The 27,881-nt window shown below is 43.7% G+C and overlaps 1 protein-coding gene across 3 annotated transcripts in view; it reads right to left on the reverse strand.

Moving 5' to 3' along the window:
• Positions 1-4,355: 4,355 nt before the first annotated feature.
• FRAS1 (Fraser extracellular matrix complex subunit 1) overlaps positions 4,356-27,881 on the reverse strand; it is a 502,305-nt gene continuing 478,779 nt past the window's right edge. For all 3 annotated transcript variants that reach the window (XM_043906392.1, XM_043906393.1, XM_043906394.1), the window contains 6 exons: positions 27,416-27,575; positions 23,204-23,320; positions 16,807-16,973; positions 13,490-13,695; positions 10,789-10,935; positions 4,356-8,328 (listed from right to left, as the gene is read on the reverse strand). In XM_043906392.1, the coding sequence (XP_043762327.1) occupies positions 7,735-8,328; positions 10,789-10,935; positions 13,490-13,695; positions 16,807-16,973; positions 23,204-23,320; positions 27,416-27,575 (1,391 nt within the window). In that variant the 3' untranslated portion in view covers positions 4,356-7,734. The remainder of the gene's footprint in view (positions 8,329-10,788; positions 10,936-13,489; positions 13,696-16,806; positions 16,974-23,203; positions 23,321-27,415; positions 27,576-27,881) is intronic.

A 27,881-nucleotide genomic window follows, 5' to 3' on the forward strand; every position in this document is an offset into this window, starting at 1 on the left:
CTTTAAAAAAAAAAGAGGCTGGCTTGGTAACTTTAAACAAAAACTTCCTAGAGGGAAACTTATGTTTCTATGCATCTTTGAGATGTAAAATTTCTATCTGATCTTCCTAGGCTGTTCTATTGTGTGTGTGTGTTTGTTTGTGTTAGGCTTATAAGAGGTCTTTTTATAATTTATTGGTGGCCAAGTGATGGGTTCCTTTAAAATTAGAAAAACTAACAAATTATTAAATCTAGAGCACAAACCAAAAAGCCTCCGACAACTCCAAGGTTTTCCTAGAATGGGGGGATTTTGTCGCATATGGAAACCAAACTTTGGGCTATTGCAAAGCCATTATACCATGCTTTGACAGGTGCAGATTCTGAACCTTTGGTTTTGATGAAAGTGTGTTATTGGCTCAGTCGCGTCCGACTCTTTGCAACCCCATGGGCTGTAGCCTGCCAGGCTTCTCTGCCCATGGGATTCTCCAGGCAAGAATACTGGAGTGGGTTGCCATGCCCTCCTCCAGGGGATCTTCCCAACCCAGGGATGGAACCCAGGTCTCCTGCATCTCCTGCTCTGCAGGCGGATCCTTTATTGCTGAGCCACCAGAGAAGCCTGTTTAAGAGGACGTCCTTCCTTAAATGGAAGAGGAGCTTCAATAGAGAAAGCAGAGAGGTGGTCTTGCTTGTCAAGTCAGTGCCCTGGAACCACCGGACTTCCAAATCTAACACATTGAGTTTTCTGCCAAGATAGAACAGCCTTCTGTTCTGTTATAATTTCTGACTCCCATTCACTGCTACTATAGATTATTAAGTCCCAACTCATCCTGGAACATTCTGGGATTATTATGGGAGCAACAGGAGGATATGTATTGAGAGCCCATAATTTATACGATATTGAGAAATGCACTTGGCATATATTGCCTTATTTCATGTCTACAGAAGAGCTTAAATTAGGTGTGATTACCTCTATTTTGCAAATTCAGAGACAGGCTCAGACGGATTCAGTAACTTCTACCAGTTGTGTCCCACACAACCAGGAAGTAATAAAGTTGGATTTCTACCCAGAAGGATATGAGAAATACGTGGTATTTACATGTAGGATTTATTTTAATTGCTCCAGGTTCAGGGTTTAGCCTCTTTGGTTTTAGGATGGCAACTTGAAAACAAAATGCACTTTGTTTTTTGAGGTTTTCTAGTTGTGACAATTGCCCAGTTACCACCGTTTAAACTAGAATCATGCTGCAGTGTATTTATAAAATTAATGCTTTTCCCTCAAAGGATGGATTTTCTCAGAAGTAAATTTTAGATGGTAAAATGATAAGAATGATATATGTTAGGATCCCAGAAACCATGTTTATCATCATCCAAAAATAAAAACCCCAGAAAAGACTGTTTGATGAAACTTCTACCATTCTGAATGCATTGAACAACGCTGTGGTTTTATAAGCTGACTTTCCTATGTCCCCTTTTCTCTCTGCTAAAAAGAACAATTTGAGAGTCAAATATAACATTTTAGTGCAAAGTTATGTTAGAAAATCATAGGAAATTATAATCAAATGGGAGAGAGCTGCCTGACAGGACCTATGGCCTAGCAGGGATGCAAGCATGACCACAACCATGGCAAAGCACTGGGGGGAGGGTAGAGGCCAAGGGCCCAAGAAAGCCTTGGAGGAGCAATTTCGGGAAGCCAGTTTCCTGGAGCATAGGAATTGGGGAAGAGAACTGGTGTGAAGGCAAACAGGGTAAGCAGCACAAGGACTTCTGTGAGTTACTAGTATCGAGCGCTGGTTCATTTTGGACACATTCCTAATTTAGCTGGAATGTTTATTAAGGGAGACATCGTGAAACTTTTTTTAAAATTTTATTTAACAATTTACAGAAACTCTCCCAAAGCCTGGATTCTAATAAACTTTTCTAACTTGCTGGTCTTTGGGTTTGTTGCTGTGCATATCCTTAGCTGAGTCCAACTCTTTGTGACCCCATGGACTGTAGCCTGCCAGCCTTAAATTAAAATGACCATGGGGATAATATTCTGCTAGCTTTTTGTGTGTGTGTGTTTTTTTTTAAGAGAGAGTTGCACCCTGGGGCTATTTTCTTGTATCAATCAAGTGGCTGGATTTTGGGGGACAAGCATTAAATCAGAGGTATTGCAGATTTGGACCATATTTAAGTAACATCAGTTTGTGCAAATACTTGAAATTCTGGGATTCATATGGAACATTCAGAGAAAATTGTCCAGGACAGTGATCTTCAACTATTTTATAGGGTCATAACCAGGACTGAATGAGGTAGAGAAGGTGAAGAAATCATTGATCTTGACTGGCATGTGTGTGTGTTAAATTGCTTCAATTGTGTCCAACTCTTTGCCACCCCATGGACTATAGCTCGCCAGGCTCCTCTGTCCATGAGATTCTTCAGGCATGAATACTGGAGTTGGTTTCCATGCCCTCCTCCAGGGGATCTTCCTGACCCAAGGATCGAACCCATGTCTCCTGAGTCTCTTCACTGGCAGGCGGGTTCTTTACCACTAGTGCCACCTGTGTGCCCAATATGATATTGACATTGTCCCTAGGATTTTACCTGGGCCAGTAGCTAGTCGCAGTGTGCTCCTGGTTAGAGCTGGTCACAGGCTCATTTGGGGATAGAAACTTTTAAAAAATATATTTATTTAGTTTTGGCTTCACTGTGTCCTCACTGCTGCACATGGCCTCTCTCTCGTCGAGGCAAACTGGAGCTACTCTCTTAATTGTGTTACACATGCTTCTCACTGCAGTGGCTTCTCTTGTTGCGGGGCACAGGCTGTAGGGGGCTTGGGCTTCAGCAGTTGAAGCACGTGGGCTCAGTAGTTGTGGCTTACAGGCTTAGTTGCCCTACAGATGTAGGATCTTCCGGACCAGAGACTGAACTGGTGTCCACTGCCTTGGCAGATGGATTCTTAACCACTAGACCATCAGGGAAACTTGGGATAGCATCTTTAGTACACACTGTGGCATCTAAATACAAGGTTGACACTGGGAAGACCCAGAGGAATAGGGTGGAGAGGGAGGTGGGAGGGGGGATCGGGATTGGGAATACATGTAAATCCATGGCTGATTCATATCAATGTATGACAAAACCCACTGGAAAAAAAAAATTAAAAAAAAAAATTATGAACATTATAATGAACTTCTATGAACATAAAAAAAAAAATAAATACAAGGTTGAGAGGTGTAAACTACTGATCCTGGACTATTTTTACTTACAAAATTAGCAATTTCATGGGGTTGAATCTAGTAGGATGTTCTCTATAGTCTCCCTTACCTGCTCTCATTATGTTTCTTCAAAACCCTAGTCTGAAATATCGCAAAATCTAAATGAGAACTCATTTTCTGCCACTTTCCTCCAAGTTTTCATGAAATTTCAGGTCTCAGGAAGCATTTTGATAGCCAGTCTTAGCAATTCATAGATTGGTTCCCGAATCAGCTTCTTCATGGGCCCAAGAGAAATGCACTCTGGGGCTGAGGGCCTGCTTTTAGGCAGAGGACAATCATAGGAAATTCTGAGGAAGTTAAGTTTACACAAAGCCCATGGCAACATCTAGGGAAAAGGAAACCCTAGGTTCAGTTGTGGCATCTTTTCCCTGGATTTCACGAAAAATCTTTCTCAAGTCTTGGTGGGTTTGCAAATGTGCTATCAGAATGTGCCAACAGAGCCTTGGTGTTCACTGTCATTCATTTCTCAGGGAGGACAGGCTTGCAGAATGCCTGGCCTCAGTTTCATTCTGACTCTGCCATTTTTCCTGCACCAATAAATTCTTATTTGGAGCTTTGGTCAGTTACAGGGTGAGTTATGGACACAGATCTTTGTGCCCAGAGACTTCTTTGGTGGGCCAGTTGCTGAGACTCCACACTCCCAATGCAGAGGGAGGGCCCGGGTTTGATCCCTGGTTGGGGAACTGGTTAGATCCCACATGACACAACTAAAGATCCCACATGCCACAACAAAGACCTGGTAGAGCCAAATAAATAAAAATAAATATTATAATAAACTTTATGCCTGCATAAAAGGACATAGTAATTTTCACACTATTTCAAGTGTCCTGAGAAGGTTTGATGATGATAAATACAGTATCATTGATCATCTTTTGCACATGGAAATTTTAATTATTCTTCTTTTCCTAGGGTTTCAATGGATGGCAAAAGAAGAACTATGATAAAACAAGGATAGGAAATTTATTCTTGACCTTAGCCCAAGTAGTGAATGTCTCAGATTCAACCCCTTCAGAGGGATTTTCTCCAAAAAAAATCTGTCTTAAATTTTAGAATGATTTTGCCATCTCCATGGCACTATCTTATGTTGGTGAGATGAAGAATCTAGTAAGATGAACACAGCAAATAAAACACAGACTGTCATTTATTAATACAAATTTATATAGTGGCATATGCTATTGGAGAAATCAGAAATTCATAACACACAGATTGGTATTGGAAATACAAAAATCATTTCAGAGTCAAGGAATCAGGTTGACAGCACCACGGATGTTTTACTCAAGTCTGAGCAGGTGTGTAGTATCTGAGAAGAATGAATACCTAGGGTACACCAAGACTAGATATCATAAGATTGTGCAAACACATTCCCACACTCTTTCCGCATCTCCCCATAAGAATTCGCAGGAGGCCAGGAGGCCTGGGGCACAATCAGAGGGCAAAGGTGCAGACTCTTCTTTCTTTGAAACTTCACAGCCAGCATGGGATAGCAAATAGCAACCCCTGAGGGGCTTTTGTTCCTGTTCACCTAAAGGCATGGTAGGAAAGGTTAGTAAAACACACACAAGGCCTTAGTGAGCGAGTTAGAAGAATTGAAAGGAGAGCTTTGACTGGAATAGCATCCCAGGTCAGTCAGCAAATTTTCTTCTCCCTCATATGATATATAAAATGAAATGAAAAATTCTGTATCGAAGCAGTATGTTTCCGCTTTACATCTCTGAACACCTCCTATTTCACAAGTGTGCATCCACTGGAGAAGGATAAAGTGTATGTGGTGGGGGTGGAGGATAGAAAGGAAGGGAGGCACATATGATCCCAAGGACTTCTCTTTCACACTGACAACTCACCATCTCATGGTCCACATAGATGCTGCCCGTGTCACTGAGACCCTTCCACAGAGGCTGCTGGGAGCGCGCTGAGATCAGCCTCCACGCCTTCCCACACCAGCCCCCTTCTGCCTCCTGTCCTCACTCTTCCCACCCATGTGCCCTGTTTAGTAGGGTCGGAAGGGCCATGCCAGGAGGCTCTCCCAGCAAGTGGGAAGCTGCTGCTTTCATGTGCAAGCATTCAGGCATCTAGGAGTGGTGGGAACAACAGGCCACATCAAAAGTTGCTCTGTGAGTGACTGGCTCTGTCCTGGCAGAAATAGTGGCGACCTTCTATTATAGGTTGTTTTTGTTTAGTTGCTAAGTCATATCTGACTCTTGCGACCCCATGGACTGTAGTCTGCCAGGCTCCTCTGTCCATGGGATTCTCCAGACAAGAATACTGGAGTGGGTTGCCATTTCCTTCTCCAGGGGATCTTCCCCACGAAGGGATGGAACCTGTGTCTCCTGCATTGGCAGGCGGGTTCTTTACTTCATTGTCTGGAGAGAATTCTGTGCTGGGTTGATGAGCTCTCCAGTCATGAAACACCAGTTCTGGGTGTCCATGAGGCCAGTAGAGAAGTTCTACCTCCAAACACCCCAGCAGGTCTTACATAGCACCTGAGCAGGCAGGAGAATTTGGTTCGGGGCTCAATCTCTCCAACTCTCCCTTCCCTAGAAACTTACACTCATCTTGGAATGCTCATCAGACTCTCCTCCAACTGTCCTGCTCAGGAGGCTGACTCACAGTCTCACCTCCTGTTAACATGCTATGCCAGCTTCTCTGTTCAGCCCTCCTCAAGCCCCTGCCAGATTCCTGCCTGGGTCAAGTGGTGCTTCTCTGCCCCAGTGAGATTATTTTATGATCCAAGTAGGAGAGTTTTTTTTTCTCTACTTGCCCTTATTATATTGGCACCATACTCTCTCTCCCCCGGCCTAAATTGACTGCTCTATCCTTCACCCATGACACCGCTTATTTGTTCACTTTACACATATTCCTGGAGTGCCTGTGATGTGCCAGGCACTGCTGGAGAGCCCAAGGCATGGCTCACACCTGCCCTCCTCTCAAGGAGCTTGGACTCCAGCAGAGATGCCTGAGACCTTATATGGTTCATTCCTTCTAGCTCTGAGGACCAAAGTGCTTCCCGTGTGGAATGTTCTCAGAGTGAGGCTCAACTCGAACACAAATATTACACAGTGTGAATGCTCCGCGATTTGCTCAGTGGTAAAGGTGTGATGGGTGTCAGGAAGGGGAAGTGTCTTTTCCTCTCGAATAACAGAAAGGTGCCTCCAGTTCAAAACAACATAAGCATGCTTATGCTTTTGCCAACTCAGCAGAAGCAAAACTGAACACAAAAGCAAGTGGTGTGTACACTACCTGCGACATCATTAAGCTGCTATTTGAACACGAAATCATTTTAAAGCCATGTGTTCATGGCCTTGTCATGGGCTGTGCTGATATGGTAAAATAAGTGCCTGAGCTACCAAAAAAAGAACCCCCAAAAGAGAAATCCCTGAAATACTGTACCGGAAGCCATGTATCTGCTGAGCTAATACTCTGCTGTGAGCACTAGCACTTCTGTGCAGTGAGTACCAGGGCACCCTCAACTTGGGGCCTGAGCTTCCTCCTGATTGGCTTTATTCAAATGAATCACTGACTTCTCTGAAGCCCTAACAAAATAAAAGCCCCACAGCTAGCAAGCACAGGGCTTGTCTATTACTGGACTGAAAAAAGCCTGGGGCAGCAGGAACTGTGGTAGGAGTGTCAAACACCCACGGGCAATGCTGGCGAAAGGGGCACAGTGCAGCGATCTTGTCTGGCAGCCGTCCTGGGCCGGGGAGGATGTCTCCTGGCTGCAGTGTAAACCAGCCGGGCACAAGGACATCCCCCCGGGCCGAGGGCGCAGAGCATCTCTGATGTGCTCGGAGTCACCTGCCAGGCCCCTCCTTCCCCCCAGGCTTCAGTGTCCCCTCCATAAAGTGGGAGGGGGTTTCCCCAGGCCTGATGCCTGACAGGAGAGGCTGAGGTTTCTCGGAGAAATGCTCTAGTCCAGAGCAGTTTAAAGCCCCAGGTGAAAAGGGCTGGTGATGCAAAGTACAGTCGGAGGATGAGGAGCGCAGACTGTCAACTGGACGCGTGAGCAAACACAGAGGTGCTGATCAGCAGAATTCTGAGCGGAATCTGCATCAGCAATGTGAACTCTGTGGTCCAGACGCCCAGGAAGAGCGCAATCGAAAGGGAGCTGGAGCTGGTGGGGGGTGGAGACCAAAAGCACCTCCCGCCCCCCACTTTCTGCCTCTGAGACCTTCCAGTACATCCCCGTGCGCTCCCTCCGCTGACTTAAGTCCCGTCCTAACTCCGAACACTGGCTTTCCAAGACTAGCCTTACAGAAGGAACAATTTGCCGCTGCAGAGACTGTTAATGGGATCCACGGAAAGAACTCCTTCCATCCTCTGGGGTCTCAGTGGGTCTTTGTCTCATGAGGTAGCTCAGTTGTGAGTTGATGCATGTGATGTATGCCTTCCACCACTGAACGCTATCATATTCCCTTTTTAATCGGCAAGATTATAAAAATACCAGTATTTTCCCCCCGTTTTATAAAAATGACTTTAGAAAAAAAAATACACATGGGTCTCCTCCATTAAACTTCTGTTCCGTCCTGTAAATTGTTGTGAACTCTGACTTCCAGATTCAATTTCTTGACTTTAGCGCCTTTGAACACGTAGGCGCCCTCGGTGTCACCGAGTATGTTTACATTGCGCACCGTGCAGTACTGTCTGTCCACGTTCTTCTCTACCCTGTCTGCGCCCCTCTTGGGCACGTCCACCTTGGTGTTCAGAGGGTATTCCTCCAAGATGTGCCCCGGGGGCGGCTTCTTCCTCTGTCTCTGGCACTTCCTGGTGATGAAACAAGCCACCAAAGACACCAGCAGTAGGAGCATGATGGCAGCAAAGGCGCTGCCGATAGACGCCCCGGTCTGGGAGAGAGAAGCGGCCACGACTGGCTCTTGCATCTCCAGGTTCAGGGACTTCATATTGGTGCCATTCTTGACCTGGTCCCCTTCATTGTCATAGATGAGGGACTCGTCGAGGCTCAGCCAGCCACTGGGGTCCGCCAGGTCCCTGCGGTGGCGCCGCAGAGGGGCCGTGAGAGAGCGCTGGACCCTGGGGCCTGAGATGGTGTCAGGACCGATGATGTAGATCACCTGAAGGTACCACTGGTGTCCCGCTTCCACCTGCAGGAGGAGGAGACCGGGAGATGCATTGAACATGTCACTGATGCCCAGGACCAACTCTGAGGAAGGGAACGGAAAGACCACTGCCCACCACAAGCTTCCATAGATTCATGGTCTCAAGAAAACCCTTAACTACACCGATGTTTATAGCCACATTATTTATAATACCCAAGATATGGAAACAACTTGAGCGTCCATCAATAGATGAATGAAAAAGGAAGGTGTGGTGTATATATGTGTATGTGTGTGTGTGTGTACAATGGAATACTATTCAGCTATAAAAAAAGATCTTGCAATTTGTGCCAACATGGATGGACCTAGAAATTATTAGGCTTTATAGGCTGTACTTGGTCACTTCCACCTCTTTGTGATCCCATGGACTGTGGCCCACCAGGCTCCTCTGTCCATAGGATTCTCCAGGCAAGAATACTGGAGTGGGTTGCCATTTCCTCCGCCAGGGGATCTTCCCTACCCAGGGATCGAACCTGCATCTCCTGCATTGGCAAGTGGGTTCTTTATCACTGAGCCTCCTGGGGAGCCCTAGAAAGTATTACACTAAGTGAAATAAGTCAGTCAGAGAAAGACTGATACCATATGATTTTACTTATATGTGGAATTAAGAAAAAAAAAGACAAGCAAAACAAAATGAAAACAGATTCAGATACAGAGAATAAATAGGTAGTTGCCAGACGAAGGAGGGGGTGGGGGGCCGGGACACATGAAAGGGCTCAAGAGGTACAAACCTCCAGCTATAAACTAAATAAGTCATGAGGTATAATACACAGCATAAGGAATATGGCCACTAAAACTGTAATAACTTTGTATGGGTACAGATGGTTACTAGACTTACCACACTGATCATTTCATAATGTATGCAAATGTTTCACACGTGAAACTAATATAACATTGTACATCAAATATATTTCAATTAAAAAAAAAAGAGGAAACTGATCCACTAAAGAAAGAATCTTTTTTTAAAGTCATAGAATAAATCAGACTATCACTGGCCTCCTTTAAAAAATGTTGAGGGAAGCCTATGTGTGGTGCATTTAAGGATTAGTAAATATGCCACTGTAACTGTAGCAGAATAAATAAAGATTTTGATGAAGTATAGGAAAAAAAAGAGAGAAAGAAAAAGAAAAGCATTAGCAATGGTTGGTGTCTGAATAGAGAACTGAACCAAATATTCTGGGGTTCTAGTCTATTTCCAAATTAAAGTGATCTTAGGGCAGATATTCACATTTTTTTCTGTTTTCCTACTTGTTCATGGAATAGCCCTAAGAATTTATCTTTTAGGGTTTCTGTAGCTTAATGAATGCTTATGATTTGTTGGTCTTTACTGACGTAAGTAGAGTAATAGTATTAATAACCAATTTATTCCCAGTGACCTTCCACTGGTTTGTATGCTAATTTACTATTCATTGATGAACTTGAGCTAAAATAGAGCCATTCAATAAAGTTTCATTAAACACCTACTCTGTGCATAATAAACAGACACTTGGACAAAAATTTGCTAAATCTGAACACTTTTTGGATCATCTTCTGAGTGGTTATGTCATCAAGCATTTTATTTCCCTTTCATCTGCTGCCCATTGAGACCCTCCATGATTTTGAAATAACTTCTGAAGAGTGATAATAGTTCTGAAATCCAAGGTCATGACTTACTATTTGAAGACAGAGAAGAGTAGAAATTGATCTTGGAAATTCATGCTTATTACTGGGATTTAGAGTATTTTTGCTTATTAAATACTAGTAATTCTTGCCATTCTAAATCACTGGATTGTATTTATGATTTTGTTAAATATTTCCACATGCCTGTGAAAAACAGCTGGTGCTGCACAGAGCCATGAGACTATATGTGAATCAAAGAATTTTATTATTGCATTGGTCTATTGGATAGATGATAAAATTTGAGGTGAGTGTGTTAGTTGCTCAGTCATGTCCAATACTTTGCGACCCTGTGGACTAAAGCCTGCCAGGCTCCTCTGTCCTTGGAATTTTCCAGGCAGGAATACTGGAGGGGGTTGACATTCCCTTCTCCAGGGGACCTTCCCGACCCAGGGATTGAACCCATGTCTCCTGTATGGTAGGCAGATTCTTTCCCATCTGAGCCACCAGGGAAGCCAAGACCCTGATGCTGGGAAAGACTGAAGATGAAAGAAGAGTGTGACAGAGGACGAGATGGTTAGATGGCATCACCGAATCAATGGACATGAACTTGGGTGAACTCTGGGAGATGCTGAAGGACAGGGAAGCCTTTCATACTGCAGTCCACGGGGTCACAAGGAGTTTGACAGGACTTAGCAGTTGAACAACAATGGTAAGTTTAACAACAATAAAAAGACCTGCCAGCAAGAATGCTATAAAAAGAAACTGCCATTGCAGAGATGATGTCATCCTCCTCTTTGTAACCTTTAGAGTGAATTGGTCCTCCACTTCTATTTCTCTCGCCACACTCACCTTATAGAGCGCGTCTACCTTCAGAGTAAATCCATCCACGCCTGGCATGCTGCTGACCACGTGGAAATCAGGCAACTCGGAAGCAAAATGGGCCTCAAAGGGCACGTCATGGAAGTACTTGTCAGTTACCTCTGGCTGACTGCGGTCCTAGGAGTTGGGAGAGAGAAACACAAGATCTAGCAAGATGGAACCACTGACCTGGCAGGCGGCGGTCACAGGGAGGAGGCAGTCACCCTTTGGGTCGGGGGAGTGTGTGCTGCAGGAGTCCTCACCTAAGCCTTCAGTAGACTGCTGCCCCTGGGCACCCACCGCCCTCTTGGGGAGAACACTTGGTGGCCTCTGTGATCTTGAAACATAACAAGTAAGACAGCCTAGACCAGCAATTCTCAAGCTATGTGTCTTCAGGACTTAAAAATTAAAGACGTCTCAAAGCTTTCATTTTATGTGATTTAAATCTATCAATATTTACTCTTTTAAAATTAACACTGTGATTATGCTACAATGAACAATTTTTTAAAATGAAAAAATAGATATTTGCTAATTCATTTTAGGAGAGAAATGAGCAACTCATTACATGTTAACATAAGTAATATATTTTTTAGTGAAAACACCTATATTCATATCCACCCAAAAAGAGAGTTGGCCTTGTTTTACATTTTGGCAGAATGATAGAAAAGAACTAGATTCTCATAATTGCTTCTATTTTCCATCAGTTGTGATATGTTGTTTTGGCTGAAATATGTGAAGACAATCTGGCCTCACATAAGCTAGGTATTAATAGCTGGAAGAGGGAGAAATGTTTGAATAACTTTTTCAAATAATTGTGCATATCCTTTTTTGATACTAAATCAAATCTCAGGAAATGGTGTTTTTTAACGATTAGGCACAATATGAAGTGTGATTCCGTATCAATAAACCTGCATACTCTCTGCAATTGTGAGAGAGTGAGTGTGAAAAAAACAAGCAACATCATATCATCACGAAAGTAGTTTTGACCCCGCGGAGGCCCTGAAAGAATACTGGGGATACTGACGGGTCTCTGGGAGACACTGAGAAATACTTTCTTAGACTTTCCTCTTCCCGGAACATCAGTGACAGCTTGTCTTGTTGACGTGGAGCAGGACCCGCTGGTCCTTGGCCCTCCCCTGCGCCTCCATGTCCTCAGTCTGCCCTTTGTGGAAAAACTTTGGCCAAAGAATAGGTTTAATCAGAGAAGTGAGAAAATGCAGAAACAAAGGAAAACAGTCAAAGGGGACCAAATAATAATAATGTAGTCAGTAAGCATAGTCAAGGACCTTTAGTTCCTTCTCAGCGATAGATAGTACTCTGAGCCATATCCTGTGAGCTGTCTTGTAGATACTGAAACCCCTGCCAGGTGGAAGTGAAGATGAACTAAAAAGCCTCTTGATGAAAGTGAAAGAGGAGAGTGAAAAAGCTGGCTTAAAGCTCAACATTCAGAAAACTAAGATCATGGCATCTGGTCCCATCACTTCATGGGAAGTAGATGGGGAGACACTGGAAACAGTGTCAGACTTTATTTTTTTGGGCTCCAAAATCACTGCAGATGGTGTTTGCAGCCATGAAATTAAAAGACGCTTACTCCTTGGAAGGAAACTTATGACCAACCTAGACAGCATATTAAAAAGCAGAGACATTACTTTGCCAACAAAGGTCTGTCTGGTCAAGGCTGTGGTTTTTCCAGTGGTCATGTATGGATGTGAGAGTTGGACTGTGAGGAAAGCTGAGCACCGAAAAATTGATGCATTTGAACTGCGGTGTTGGAGAAGACTCTTGAGAGTCCCTTGGACTGCAAGAAGATCCAACCAGTCCATCCTAAAGGAGATCAGACCTGGGTGTTCATCGGAAGGACTGATGCTGAAGTTGAAACGTCAATACTTTGGCCACCTCATGCGAAGAGTTGACTCGTTGGAAAAGACCCTGATGCTGGGAGGAATTGGGGTCAGGAGGAGAAGGGGACGACAGAGGATGAGATGGCTGGATGGCATCACCGACTTGATGGACATGAGTTTGAGTGAACTCCAGGAGTTGGTGATGGACAGGGAGGTCTGGCGTGCTACGATTCATAGGGTTGCAAAGAGTCGGACACGACTGAGCGACTGAACGGAACTGAACTGAACCAGGTGAAAGAAGTTAAGTACATGATGACCAGGCTGTAGCCATGATGCAGGCTGCCACAGTTCTGAGAACTGACTGCGAAGAAATGGAAACAAATGAACTCTAGAACTGAAGACTATCAGTATTGAAGATAATCATGATGACTCTGGTCAGACCACTGATGACCAGTTTCAAGATGACGGTCAGGGCTGACCATACTGTTTCTGCATGTCACCCCTTCCCTCTGTCTATAAAAGCTCTTGCCCCTGATTGTCAGGGGGCAGAACTGGCCTTTAGACATGCGTCTGCCCTCCCCCTTGGTTACCAGTATCCAAAAGCAAACTTTCCTTTCCACCAACCTTTTTATTGGCTCTTCAGTGGCAAGCAGCCAGATCTGGGTTTGGTAACATTGTTACCCACCATAATTATCACTCACTTCGTAATATGTACTAGAATTAAGCAGCCAACATCAACAAAACAATAATATTATCTGGAGAAACCATCAAGCGTGGGGTTCTGGCATTAGGCAAAATTTATAGCTGAGGAAATCTATCCGTGTGTCAGCCCTTTAACATAAACAGCATACCAGCAGCAGGAATCTGTGTTTCAGATGTTTGTTGGGCTGAATGCATCCATACTGTGGCCCTTCATTGTAGATGGTCCCCGTGGGATCAAAGAAAGGCACGTAGCCATCCTTCCCAGTACAAAGATAGACCTTCTCTAGTTGGAGCTTGTAAGCAGAATTAAGGTTTTGCTCTGGATTCCAAAGTACTCGGCCATAAAGGATTTGACCTGAAAAGATTGCAAGGCATTAGTTAGGTCAGACTTTAAGAAAGAGGGAAAAAAAAGTGTCAAGGATAGGAAGGCTTTAACATGCTCCTTCAGAATCAAAAGTACCTTTCTATGAAGAGCTGTGGGGGTCCATGTGCCCCTAAAATACACATTCATTCATGCACTGTCTCCTTTAATCAGTAAATGTTCCTGAAGTATTTAAGGTAGGGCAAGCATTCCCTTATGTGCAAGGGATACAAAGGTGCGTAAGACACAGCTAAGAGGGCAGAAATACAAGCGAAGCAATTGCTAAAAGCAGCTAACATTCACTGAACTCACACTCCTGGCTAGGTACTTTACTAAGTCCTTCCCATGGGAGAACTCAGGGACTGCTCACAATGTCATAGACGAGGACACTGAGTGGTGAGGTCATTTGTTCAAAGTCACAAAGTCACTGAGCGGTGAGGGCGGGATTCAAAGTCAAAGGGGCTCGGTTTGAAAAACCCACACTGTTGACCACCACACGATACTGTTACCTCACCACAGAGGAAGGTAAACAACATCAAATGAGCATAGAGCTGACAATGAGGGCATAGCACAAAACTCCGCCTGGAGAGCGCTATGGAAGGGTATGAAGAGGAGACGACATTTGAGCTGTATTCTGAACCATGAGTTGTCAGCTGGGGCATCTGAGTGGGGATGAGCATCCTAGGTAAAAGCAAGTCCATGTACAAAATACGGAATGCTGGAAGGGTACCAGTCCTGGTGTAGTTACTTTTTCTTAGTTCCTGCTAGGGCATCAAATTCTTTACCTACAGTATCTTATTTAGTCCTCCCAAGAGCCTAAGAGATGGGTTCAATTCGTGTCCCTATGTTAAATAACTTGTTCAACATTTCCTATCTGTGACACGCGGGAGGAGGACGTGAGCACAAACTCCAGGATTCTTGCCTGGGAAATCCCATAGACATAGGAGCCTGGTGGGCTACTGTCTATGGGGTCACAAAGAGTTGGACATGGCTGAGAGACTAAACAACAACAAAGGGACTAAACACAAGGAATGCCTAAGAGTTGGGACCAGTTATCTTATTACCATTGGGGATGGGGTATAGGAGGTAAAGGAGAAGTAGAGGTTAGCCCTGGGATCTTTGGCTGACCACCTAGAGCTTGCTGATGCAGTCAGTGGGGCAGTGAATGTGACAGGAACATGTCTAGGGGGAGATGAGTCCAGTTCTAGACGTCTAGAGAAAAGCTATGACAAACCTAGACTGTGTATTAAAAACAGAGACATCACTTTGCCAACAGAGGTCCATATAGTCAAAGCTATGGTTTTTCCAGTAGTCATGTACGGATGTGAGAGTTAGACCATAAAGAAGGTTAAGTGCCGAAGAATTTATCCTTTCGCTCTGTGGTGTTGGAGAAGACTCTTGAGAGTCCCTTGGACAGCAAGGAGATCCAACCAGTCCATCCTAAAGGAAATCAGTCCTGAATATTCATTGGAAGGACTGATGCTGACACTGAAGCTCCCACTTTGGCCACCTGATGCAATGAGCTGACTCACTGGAAAAGACCCTGATGCTGGGAAAGATTGAGGTCAGGAGGAGAAGCGGGGGACAGAGGATGAGATGGTTGGATGGCATCACTGAGTGGCATCATTTGCGTCTGCTCAAACTCAATGGACATGAGTTTGAATAAACTCAGGGAGATAGTGAAGGATAGGGAGGCCTGGCGTGCTGCAGTCCATGGGGTTGCAAAGAATCAGACATGACTAAACAAGGGAACAATAACAACAGGTGTCTTAATAACATCACTTGGAGAGGTTTGGTAGTTTCAACCTGTGAGTGAAAGTGTGGAAGTGAAGCTCAGAAGAGACCAGGGACAAGGTTAATTTTCATGGAGCAGCTGTGGAAGAGCAGGAGGTTAGGAAGTTCAGAGGACAGGGAGGAGCCAAGCCATGGGGGTGACCAGAGGAACACTGAAGTAAGAACAAGGAGCCAAGCATGGAACGTGGAGACAGCAACACTGACAGGACAGAGGATGGACGGCCAGAGAGCGGGAAGTGGTCAGAAAGGCAAGATGGCGTCAGGTGAGGCTGGCACAAAAGAAACCAGAGAACCAAGTGTCCAAATCCATAGGCGTGGTGTCTGACAAGAGAGAATTCTGGGCTGCAGTAGGACAAAGCCAGTCTGCAACAGACAACGCAGGAGTGACTGGGAAGAAGGGTCATGGGGACAGTGTCTATATTCACCACTCCTTCGGGAAGATTCTCAGAGAAAAGAAAAGGAGGACGTGTGGGTTGAAGTTTGAGCAAGAGGTAGGGATGAGAGATTTTTCTCTAATGGGATATGTTTTTAGGATGAGAGAAAAAACTCAGATATGAGCAAAAGATTAAAAGTAAGAAAAAGGCAGAAAAGAGAAACTGGAAGAAAAGAAAATTGATTCATTTATAGTTTATTCATTCAACAAATATTTATTGAGCATCCCATTCATGGGATGATGTGCAAATTTGATAATAAGTAAAGAAATATGATATTAAAAATTATGACAAGTACTATAAAAAATGAACAACATTTAGTGAAAGTGAAAGATATGAAAACCTGTATTAGATTGACTGGTATGGTCAAAGCCAGTCTCTCTGGGGAGGTTAGCATTTAGATAGAGACCTGAAGAAGAAGAAAGTCAAGGGAGCCCTGTCTGGAGCAGGGGGAGGGCAAAGGAACCATTTCAAGTAGAGCAAGCCTGCTGAAGAAGACATGGACGTTTGGCATAGTTTTGAGGCTGGTAGGCAGTCATATTGCAATCTCAGGAACTGACAGATGAAGCAATTCACCCAAAGTTAGACAATGCATTCGAATCTGGCTGGAAGCCCCCGTGTTCTTACGACTCATGAGCACTTTCACACTTATCACATCACTGATTATTATAACACAAAGAATATGATCTTATTTTGAAACAACCTGAAGGAAGAATATGAATCTGTTCTTTGACTAAACCCTGGCTGCCCTGGAACCAGCCCTGGGGGACTCTTCCCTGGAGAGCTGACTGAAAGCTGACAAGCAGAGATTCTAGGAGACCTATCCAACAGCTTCTCAAGTCCAGTAGAGTCTCTGTCTTTGGGTGAAGGGAACGCTTACCTTTCGAGAAGGCTCCTTTGTAATCCATTTCTGCCAGTGACATATCAGAAGTGTTGGGGTCCATTAAGAACACCTTCTCGTTGTTGCAGAGCTGAAATTCAGTATTGAGCGAATACACAACAGGGACAGGGCGGTTGGTCTGCTGGAATGCAATGGGTATCAGGAATCTAAATGCAGAAAAACAAGAGCTCCTTGAGAGTAGGATTGATTTTTCATCAGTCATTTGGGCTGCCCTCCTGTTCCCACCCTGCACTTTGCTGTAGGTGCTAAAACATTTAGTGAATAAAGAGATGGGTACAGGCAAGAGCTGAAGAATTGATGCTTTTGAATTGCGGTGTTGGAGAAGACTCTTGAGAATCCCTTGGACTGCAAGGTGATCCAACCAGTCCATCCTAAAGGAAATTAATCCAGAATATTCATTGAAAGGACTGACGCTGAGGCTGAAACTCCAATACTCTGGCCACCTGATGTGAAGAACTGACTCATTTGAAAAGACCCTGATGCTGGGGAAGATTGAAGGCAGGAGGAGAAGGGGACAGCAGAGGATGAGATGGTTGGATGGCATCACCAACTCAATGGACATGAGTTTGAGTAAACTCTGGGAGTTGGTGATGGACAGGGAGGCCTGCATGCTGCAGTCCATGGGGTCAGAAAGAGTCGGATGCAACTGAGTGACTGAACCGAACTGAACTGACAGGCGAGAGACTTTATTTAGTTCAAGTTCTTATGAGGTTCATCTGCTCTTTGGAGCAGGAATAATCTAATTGGCCTTTAGACTCTTCAATATTCTTTGCTTTTCCTGGCCCTCTCATTCTGGAAAGCCCTGAGGTTCAAATTGAGATTAGAGGTAATGAATTTAGTTTTCTGACATTGACCTTGACAAACCTACTGGAATGCTCCCTCCTTGTCTGCTACCACCCGTTGCCTAGAGAACTCTTACTGTTCAGATCTCAAACACCACTTTCTCTAGGAAGCTTACCTTCTTTCTCTTCCCTCCCAGGCTGGGTCAGATCTCTTATCATTGGTTCTCAATACACTGTGCAGTGTTTTTCTTTTTTTTTTTCCATAGTACTTATTGTGGCTTGCTGTTCTATTTAAATGTGTGATCAAAGTCTGATTCACCCATTACAATTTCCATAGAGTCATAGTCCATATCTATCTGCTCACCACTGTACCTTTGATGCTAGCCAAGTTCCTAACACATATATTTGTTAAAGAAAAATGCACAAGAGGAAGAGGAGGTTGGATGGCATCACTGACTGAATGGACACAAGTTTGAACAAACTCTGGGAGATAGTGAAGGACAGGAAAGCCTGGCATACTGCAGTTCACGGAGTAGCAAAGAATCAGACTCAACTTAGCAACTGAACAGCAATGCACAAGTGGTAATTTCAATGCTTTATTCTTCCAACTGAGTCCATCTGACCATTCCTTACTTTTAATTGAACTGCTCTGGGGGTAGATTTGAGAGGGCTGAGGTGAAGAAGGAGTTTGGGGCACAGGAGAAACCCACACAAAGCAGTTTTTACAGCTATGATATAACTATTCATTGTACCAAGACTTCATTTACCAGACTCAGGGAAATAGGTTTTTCCTGTTGATGTTGGTATTATCAGAATCTATTCAGTGCCAGGCCATAAGACACTGGATAAATACTTACTGATTAAAAAGGATGAATGATGAGATTGAGATGATGATAATCATAATTTATAAGGTTATAATGACCTCACAAAAATAGGCATAACAGGAGACACAATTCTTTTGAATTAAGTCTGAATTTCCTGAGTCAGACTAGATAGTTGTGTATATCTTAGAGTCTTATTGCATCCATACAGAGCCATATCAAAAGATGTGGAGATGATCAAATGTACAGTTAGGCCTAAGGAGGCTCACCCTGGGAATAATGGGGAAGCCACAGGTAAGGATCTCCCTGATGAAGAACAAGAACATCCAACCCTGACGCTTCAGTACACCCACCAATACTCTTCACCCTGCAGACTTCTATATTCACCAACTCTGGGACTAGAAGTGGGGCTAATGATTTTTTTGCTCCTTTTTGCCATTTCAAACCATTATTTCTCTCTCTTCTCAAAAAAAAAAAAAAAAAAAAAAAATCTAGCACCTACCCTGGAGAAACTTCTCACACATGTTAACTAAGAGACACATAGAGACAGACGGAGTGAGAGAGAGAATCTGGGATTATAAACCAGAGCAGTCAAATAAATTGCGGGCAATTCCTATGGAGACTACCTTAATGCAGTGAAAGACAAACAGCAGCTCCATGGATCAACATTCATGCTGATTTCACTTATGAATCAACAAACAATTCACTGAGAACAGTGAGAATTAATGCAGTCTGAAAATTTTATATAAAGTTCAAAGATATGCAAAACCATGTAGAAGTAAATGTGAGGTGAGAAGTAGTAGCATTAGTCACTCAGTCATGTCCAACTCTTTGCCATCCCACAGACTGTAGCCCACCAGGCTCCTCTGTCCATGGGATTCTCCAGGCAAGAATACTGGAGTGCATTACCATTCCCTTCTCCAGAGGATCTTCCCAACCCAGGGATTGAACCCAGGTCTCCTGCATTGCAGGCAGATTCTTTACCATTTGAGTTACAGGGATGATCTAAATATGAGGTGAACCATAAGCCAAAACAAGGGATAAAATGAAATCCCTCAGTCATGTCCAACTCTTTGCGACCCCAAGGACTGTAGCCTACCAGGCTCCTCTATCCATAGGATTTTCTAGGCAAGAGTACTGGAGTAGGGTGCCATTTCCTTCTCCAGGGGATCTTCCTGATCCAGGGATTGAACCCCAATCTTCTGCGTTGCAGGCAGACACTTTACCATCTGAGCCACCAGGGAAACCCAAAACAAGGGATGAAAGGCACAAATACCAGGCTAGTGGTTAACTTAGTGGAGAGCTTGGGAGAGTACAACTGAATGAGGCATTGAAGGTATTTAAAAGCTACCAGGAATGTTTTCTTTTTTCTTTTTTTTCCGACTCCCAGTTTCATTAGTTATAAAGTGGAAATACAGTAAGCAATCTTGAGGGTGATCACTGTAATGAGACTTGAACTTACAATATTGTAAAATATAGTTAGCCTCCAATTAAAATAAATCAATAAATTAAAAAAAAAAGAGCTTAGTACAGAGCCTACCACATAGTCTGCACTCCATACACGGTCACTGATACCACTGGTAGTTACTATTATTCACTTAGCATCAGGATCATAGTGCAAGGGATACCCAGTTCACTGCAGTTATAATTCTTACTAGGTAATATTCTTGAGGTTTTATATATCCATGCTATATGGTCTTCTGGGTACTAAAACATTTCATAATTTAAAAAAAATGTATTAAAGGGACTTCCCTGGTGGTCTAGTACTTAAGCCTCTGCCTTCCAATGCAGGGGGCACTGGTTTTATCCCTGGCTGGGGAACTAAGATCCCACAGGCCTCCCAGCATAGCCAAAAAATAAAGTAAGAAGTAAATAAGCAAAATAAAACTCGATTACATGAATAAAAAATTCCCCAGCATATCTCTTCAGATGATTTGCCCTCTGTTCTTCCTTTCTTCAGCCAGCCACCATTTTCCTGGTCACTGTCCCTCCCACACCTGACTGACTACAGGCTCTCCAGTCTCGCTCCTGCCCCCAGTCTCAGTGATTTCAATGGATGAACCATCTATCCCCCAAGCCTCTCAGTTCCTTGATGTCTTCACCTCCAAAGAGCACGTGCTCCTCTCCACTGCAGCCATCTATGCTCCGCCATCCTACTAGGCATCTCCTCCATAAAACCTCACTTTCAAACATCTCACACTCTACCTACCACTTCCTATCTTTCCAGCTCACCTCCTCTTTTACTCCCACTCATTAATTCTTCAACCACACCAGGCCCTCTGCAACCACATTTACCAGGATGCAGAAGACCTGGAACACTGACACATTCATGGTGGGGATGTACACACACAGTTACACATTTATAAACACTTTGGAAAACAGTGCGCCCGTTTCATAAGAAGCTAAACACACCATAGAATCCAGCCACTCCACTCCTAGGTATTTACACAGGAAAACAGAAAGCTTGTGTCCATATAAAGGCTTATCTATGTGTGTTTATAGCAACTTTATTTATAATAGCCCAAACTGGAAATAATCCAAATGTCCATCAACTAACTGATTTGATAAATGAACTGTAGCGTGTGCACACCATGGCATACAGCTCAGCAATAACAGGAACAAGCTACTGATACACACAACCATGAGTGAGTCAAAATAATCATGTCGAGCAAGAGAAGTCAGAGAAAGAGAATTCGTATTGTGTGATGCCACTTACACAAATTAGTAGAAAATGCAAGCTAATCTGTAACGACAGAAGGATCAGTAGATACCGAGGGGGTTGGGTGTGGGGAAGAGATGGGAGTGGGGATACCAAAGGGTCATGAGGAAACTTTTGAAGAAAATAGACATCACCACTATCTTAATTGTGGTGATATTTCACAAGTACATATATGTCAAAATTGATCAAATTGTATGTACTTTAAACACATACTAGTCATCTTACATTAATAAGCAATTTAATGGTAATTTAAAGACAATTCAGGGACTTCCCTGGTGGTCCAGTGGTTAAGAAATCTGCCTCCCAATGCAAGGGATGCAGGTTTGATGCCTGGTTGGGGAATCCTACATTACTCCAGGTGACTAAGTCCACATGCCACAACTAGAGCGAAGTCCATGCTCCGAAATGAAAGATCCCCTGAGCTGCAACTATGACCCAGTGCAGCCAACAAATTAATAAATAAATGTGTTTTTTGGAAAAAAAATTCAATAGGGCCCTCAGCACTGCTGATCCGCTGTGTCTGTAACTCTCTTCCATACTTACTTTCCACTCTCAGAGACGACTCTATTTCACTTACTCCTCTCTTCTCAAACCTCACTGTTCCTTACTTTGAGCTATGCTTGACTTCTCATTTCATGGAGAAAACAGACTCAGTCAGATGTCTCCTTGGTCATCCTTACCCTCCCAACCTACTAATTCTCCCTTCACCTGTATCCATAGACTGTGCCTGCCTTCCTTTCTTAGTAGATGAAGTGTCTGCTTCTGGCTAAGGTTGGCGGGTCCCTGCATGTCTGGGTCTGCCCCTGTTCCACTCGAGGACTTAGCTCTGCATATCTTCCCTCTTCCCAATGCATTGCCTGTTTCCCCCAGTAGACCAATAGGGCTATTCTCACCAGCACACAAACATCCTGAAATATTTTGCACCTAAAACACACACACACAAAACCTCCTTCGATCCTTCATCTCTTCCCACTAATGCCCCTGAAACCTTTTATAACAAAACTCTTTCAGCATTGCTTTGTCCCTTTTATCTCCACGTTCTTGCCTCTCTCTCTTGAACCTACTCTAATCAGGCCTCATCCTCCTCAGTCCACTGAACCTGACTTTTATCAAGATTATCGATGAATTCTGTACGGCCAAATCCAATGGCCAAGTCTCAGACTCTTAATTTGAAAGTCACATTCCAAATTATCTTCTCTTAATGACAATGTCAGATTCTGTTTTCAGCGCCTTCTCTCTGAAATGTTTTCCAGTCACTCTGCTCAGCTCCTAGAAAGGTGGCACTAGACTATATGCACTGCTTCAGAGCAGAGGTGACTTTTAATCCTCTGCTAGAGTCTCCATGCTGAGACGAGAGCCAAGGACACAGTAAGAGCTGAATAAATACGGGCCGAATGAATGAACATCGGCACAACGAGGACAGGCTCAGGTCAGAGGTGGGGGCGGGCTGATGGACAGTTTGATTCTTATTATTCATGGCGGTTACATTCTATAACGCTGCAATGAACACGGAATGAATGAATTGTGAACAGCTGCCCCTGGGGGGAAATCAGGGGTCAAGTTCCTGCAGCCTCTGCTCACAACATTTTCATCAGTGATCAATACCTAACTCTGTTTTATGTATCTTTCTATCTAAAGACACATTATTTGATAAATACTGCTGATTCCTTAGCATAGAACTCATGGTGATGGCACTGAAGTTCATGCTTGAATGAAGCTCATCTGACACTCCATTTGGCTCATCACCACCTTCTTGTATGTAGGAAACAAGACAGCACTTTGGTGCTCTGCTGGGGAGCCATTTTAAACAGCAAAATCACCAACATGAGGGACAAAAATTTGAAAAACCTGGCAGCAAATGGACTGTAAAAGGGACACTTGTTCACAGGATGAGAAATCTGAGCTGGGAATGTGGCTCAGATGACCGCGATTTCATCACTCTGCAGGTCAGGGAACGATCAGGATAGCGCCACGAAAATTGGATTTGGGGTTACATATAAACGTCAGTGAGCAGGTAAGTTCACAAATAGTGAGGATCAATCCTCTCTCCCTACCTCTCTGGGGCGTGTGCGGTGCAGGCCAGAGGCTTTTCTCCTGGGTCCACCCATGGCTGCGTGGGTTGCACCGTGCAAGGGATCAGGTAGATGGTGTACTCCCCGGAGTAATCCTTCCTGGAAACAGGCAGGCAGACTATGGTTAGAGAGACGGATTTAGAGATTATTTACTTACCCAGAAACACCCTGACTTCAGTAGACAAGTTTTCAGATGATACTTGTGCTCAGCATCCAACCAAGAACTTCAGCAGTCTGCAGACACAAATTTCAGGAATTCATCACACTTGTGATTGTTCTAACACACTTCAGAGTACTAGCCAGAGGTGTTAAATAGAGTTCTTTTCATTATTCAAGTCCTTTCCATGAGAAATGCTGAGAAAGGCACACTGTTGATAAAAATCTAAAAGGCTCCAGTGAGAGCAAAACTGACCTGACCGCATCCTTTTTACACCCCCGTGAAACTGACTTGACAACGTCTGTTTGGTGTTTCTTGCTGACTGACACCCTGTTACACATTCTGGACTGCAAAGACTTTCGTTTACTGAGCCAGCTGCTGCTGCTGCTCTGATTGAAAAGGTAGTGAAGCCCTGGGGGTTAACTAACCCCACTCCAGAGACGGCTGCCATCCCCATTTCATTAGCATTCCGTTTCAGGACTTCTCTCCCAAACCCTCATCCTTTCAGTGAAGTTGAAGAACAACATCACTTCTCATCGGAGATGACTTGCTGGGAATTTCTGTGTTTACAGTGGGGCATGAGATTCTGCAGGTCGTGACCCTGAGAGTACAGAGCCTTGGTAGCCCTCACCTACTTCATTTCCCACACTTGTCATCCAGCAGCCCAGCCCCTGGCAGGCTGCCTGAAAGGCAGCCAGACAGCCAGAAGTGGCAGGAAGATTCTTCAAGGGCCTTGGGAGGCTGCCACCCATTGAATGAGGAGCTCAGGGCTGTGAATCTTAATTCTAACTAGTGTGATTTGTGATCAGTCCTCACTTTCTCCATGTTCCTTCTTTGACCATTTCTTTGGCATTATTTGTGTCTGTTTATTAGCAAAGTGATAGCAAAGATTTAGTAATCATAAATAAATAGCCAGCTTCCCTGGTGACTCAGATGGTAAAGAATCTGCCTGCAGTGCAGGAGACCTGGGTTTGATCCCTGGGTCAGGAGGATCCCCTGAAGAAGGGATTGGTTACCCACTCCAGTATTCTTGCCTGGAGAATTCCATGGACAGAGGAACCCGGCAGGCTACAGTCCATGGGGTCGCAAAGAGTTGGACATGACTAAGTGACTAACACTTAGTAAAGAAATAAGTAAATACAACTTTCAGGACACAGCCTGGGGTCAGTTTAGTGAGACGGCCCAGGCTGGAAATGGGGAGACAGTCTAACCCTGCCTTTGCTCTGCTTCTGCCACAACTGCACAATTTTAGACAAAGCAGGCAAACTTTCAGGACTTAGTTTCTAGGCTCCTTTGTGCCCTGGAAGTTTGTATGTCTGCAGGTCTGTATGTCTACAGTTTTTTCACTCGATCCTTATCTTCCTCCAAAGCTGGAACCAGCAGGAAATGAGATCTCGTATACTATCTTTGAATGACACAAAAATTGACCTGTGTAATGTGAATAGTAGCTCTTAATGGAAATACTTAATTAGGCAGAACTGCCCATGCCTGACTCCTGCTTTCCAAAAGTTAGGCCATTGCAAAGTAGAAATAGAGACACAGATGTAGAAAACAGATGTATGGATAACAAGGGAAGATAGGGATGGGATGGGATGAATTGGGAGATTGGGATTGATATATATACACTATTGATATTACGAACAAAATAGCTAACTAATGAGAACCTACTGTGGAGCCCAGGGAAGTCTACTCAGTGTTCTGTGGTAGATGGGAAATGGGTTAAACTCACTTCTAAGTGGGGTAGATGGGTTAACTGGGAAGGAAATCCAAGGAAGAAGGGATGTATGTATAGGTGTGGCTGGTTCACTTTGCTATGCAGCAGAAACGAATCCAACACTGTAAAACCACTATATTCCAATTAAAACAAGAACAAAAAGGCCAGATCCTGTTGTTCTTCCCCTTGAACCTGCAGTGGCTCCTGTTGCACCAGAGTGAAAAAGTCCACACACTTGGCCTTCAAGGCCCCACAGCAGCCCGACCCTGTCTCTTGTCACCCGCTTCATCCACTCCATTCCAGCCACCGAAATTTTGTCAAACTCTGGAACTTTGCCGGGAACCCAGATAATCTGCACAGTGAGCTCCCTTGTTTCCTTCAAGTCTTTGCTCGAATGTGCCTTCTTAATGAGGCCTAGGCTGAACTTCCTAACCAACAAATTACAATGTCCCCCACTCCTGATTCCCCTTACCCTGTTCTCAACCTTTTATTTTCCATAGTGCTGAGTCGGACAAGCCTTAGCAACACCACCAATAGCATCACCTTCTGACATGTCATACTGTACTCATCCACTATGTCTACCTGTGGGTGCAGAGATTTTTATTTCATCCACTGATGTATTCATAGTAAAAGTTCAATAAATATCTATTGATCAAATGAATGCAAGACAAATGCCATGGTCTCCCCAGGCTGCAGTTTTATGTTTCCCACCCCTGAATATGACTTAGGTCAATTTCCTGACTATTCCTGCAAATATGCCCAACACAGTCTGGAGGTAGGTTTTTAATCCTGTGGTTCTCTTCCCCAATTTTCTGAAAACTAGAAGTCTCCCATCAGTTGCTCAGCCTCCCCGAGAAGCCTTGGCCAGCTCCCCAGCTGCTATGGTCTCCCAGCCCTAAGCAGCTGTGGTCTGATTGCTTGGCATGGCTCACGGTGTACACAGCACAGAATGCTTGGTGTTATTCTTTGCTTTGCCATTTATCTATGGATTTAACCTCCTTACCGCAAATGTTAGCTCATAAAGGATGCTTATTCAGGAACTACTATGTGCTAAAACATGCAGTTCCGGGGCTTACCCTTGAGAAGTTCACAATCTAATGGAAATGGGACTCAGAGCATTATAACATGCTGAGCTGTGTTATAGTAAAACCTGGAACAACACGAGAACCAGGAGGAGGAGATTCTAACACAGCATGGAGTCGGCCAAGGTGTCTCGGAAGGGTTGGTATCTGAGCTGGAGCTCAGAGGAGTTTGAGATGCGCAGGAGGAAGGGAGCAAGAAGGGTAGGCAGATTATAACTTTTTATTTTATTTTATTTTTATAAATAAAAGCAAAGAGGTATGGATGGGCTGGTGGAGTCAGAGGTTGGGCACACATGTGGTTAGAAGGCTGGGTTTGAGGCGAGGCTTAGAGGGAAGGATTTGGGTGTTGCTCAAAGAGCTGGACTTCATTTGCTAAGCAGTGGGGCGTCAGCAAAGGATTTAAAGAGGACCATTTCTCTGTCTATAAATTGGGACAAGTACATGCACAATCTCATGAGGTTCTAGAAAACACAATAAAGATTATTTTGTTATATATTGATTTCAAAGGAATCAGGAGGTACCAGAAAAACCTGATATAAGACCAAACATTTGTAACTAACATAAAATTTTAAAAAATTATTCTTAGGACAATTTGCCACTTTTTAATTGCAAATAATAAGATTTTCATGCTAAAGATATGTACTAATTTCATGACCCACAAAATGGGGCTAACAATATTTAGTATAGGCTCCATTATTCTTTTAATGCTAAAAGTTTTCGTTTGTCCTATTCTTTCCTTTTACAAATGGAATAGCTCACTATATTTATTCCAATCTCATTCTACCTCTATATCAGGTGTAGAAGACTAAATCTTGTTATTTATTTTACAGGACATTGAATCATAAGGGGTGACATCTGAACCTGATAACTAGTGATCCTGGATTTTATACTGGTTGTAATCACTGGGAATGAAATTTCTTTATTATACTAAGATATTAGTTGGACACATTTCCCAGCTTCCTTTGCAGGTAGATGTGCCATGTGACAGTTCTGGCCAATGTGATGTGAGAAAAATGGATGTGAACCTTGCCAATTCTTACCCTTGAAATAAGGGTGATCCCTGTCCAATTTATACATCAGAAACTGATCTGAGCTACATCTGTTTCTCTAGTTGCCAGATGGCTATTTCTGTCTATCCCACTTTTAAAATAGAAAAGTTTTAAAAGTTTTCTTCTAGTTTTTGAAGAAAAGCCCTTAAAGAAGCAGAAAATATTTCAGATTTACCCCTGAACTGTACTCACCTGTTATAAGAGCTTGTAGCTCGCCAGAGTTGATAAGGAGAATCGAAAGTCTGAGCACTCCATAGGAGCTGCAGGTCAAATTCAATTCCTCCGAGGTGGTCTGGAGTCAGTATGAATGACTTCATATCAGGGAGGGTGTGGTGCTCCATCACAAACTGTCCTATTTCAAGGGGAAACACACAGACACTTATTTGTAAGTTTGCTTGTGGTCAATCTCCTACAAAAGCCTTGGAACTGAATTAATATTCTTCTATAAAAAAATCAAGGTTATACCTACCCACTTGGTTCTGAAAATATATCCCACACTGGGTGGGACAGCATGGCCTCTTACCTCAGTCCATCATCCTACTCATGATCGTTGTTAGGGTCACATACATTTATAGATAATAATAAATGTGCCTTGTAGAAATGGCACTAATGAGCATATTCACAATAATATGAGTACTTATGTAACAATGAACATTGA

Source organism: Cervus elaphus, chromosome 6 (genome assembly GCF_910594005.1).
Source record: "Cervus elaphus chromosome 6, mCerEla1.1, whole genome shotgun sequence".
In the NCBI taxonomy this organism is placed as follows: Eukaryota; Metazoa; Chordata; class Mammalia; order Artiodactyla; family Cervidae; genus Cervus; species Cervus elaphus.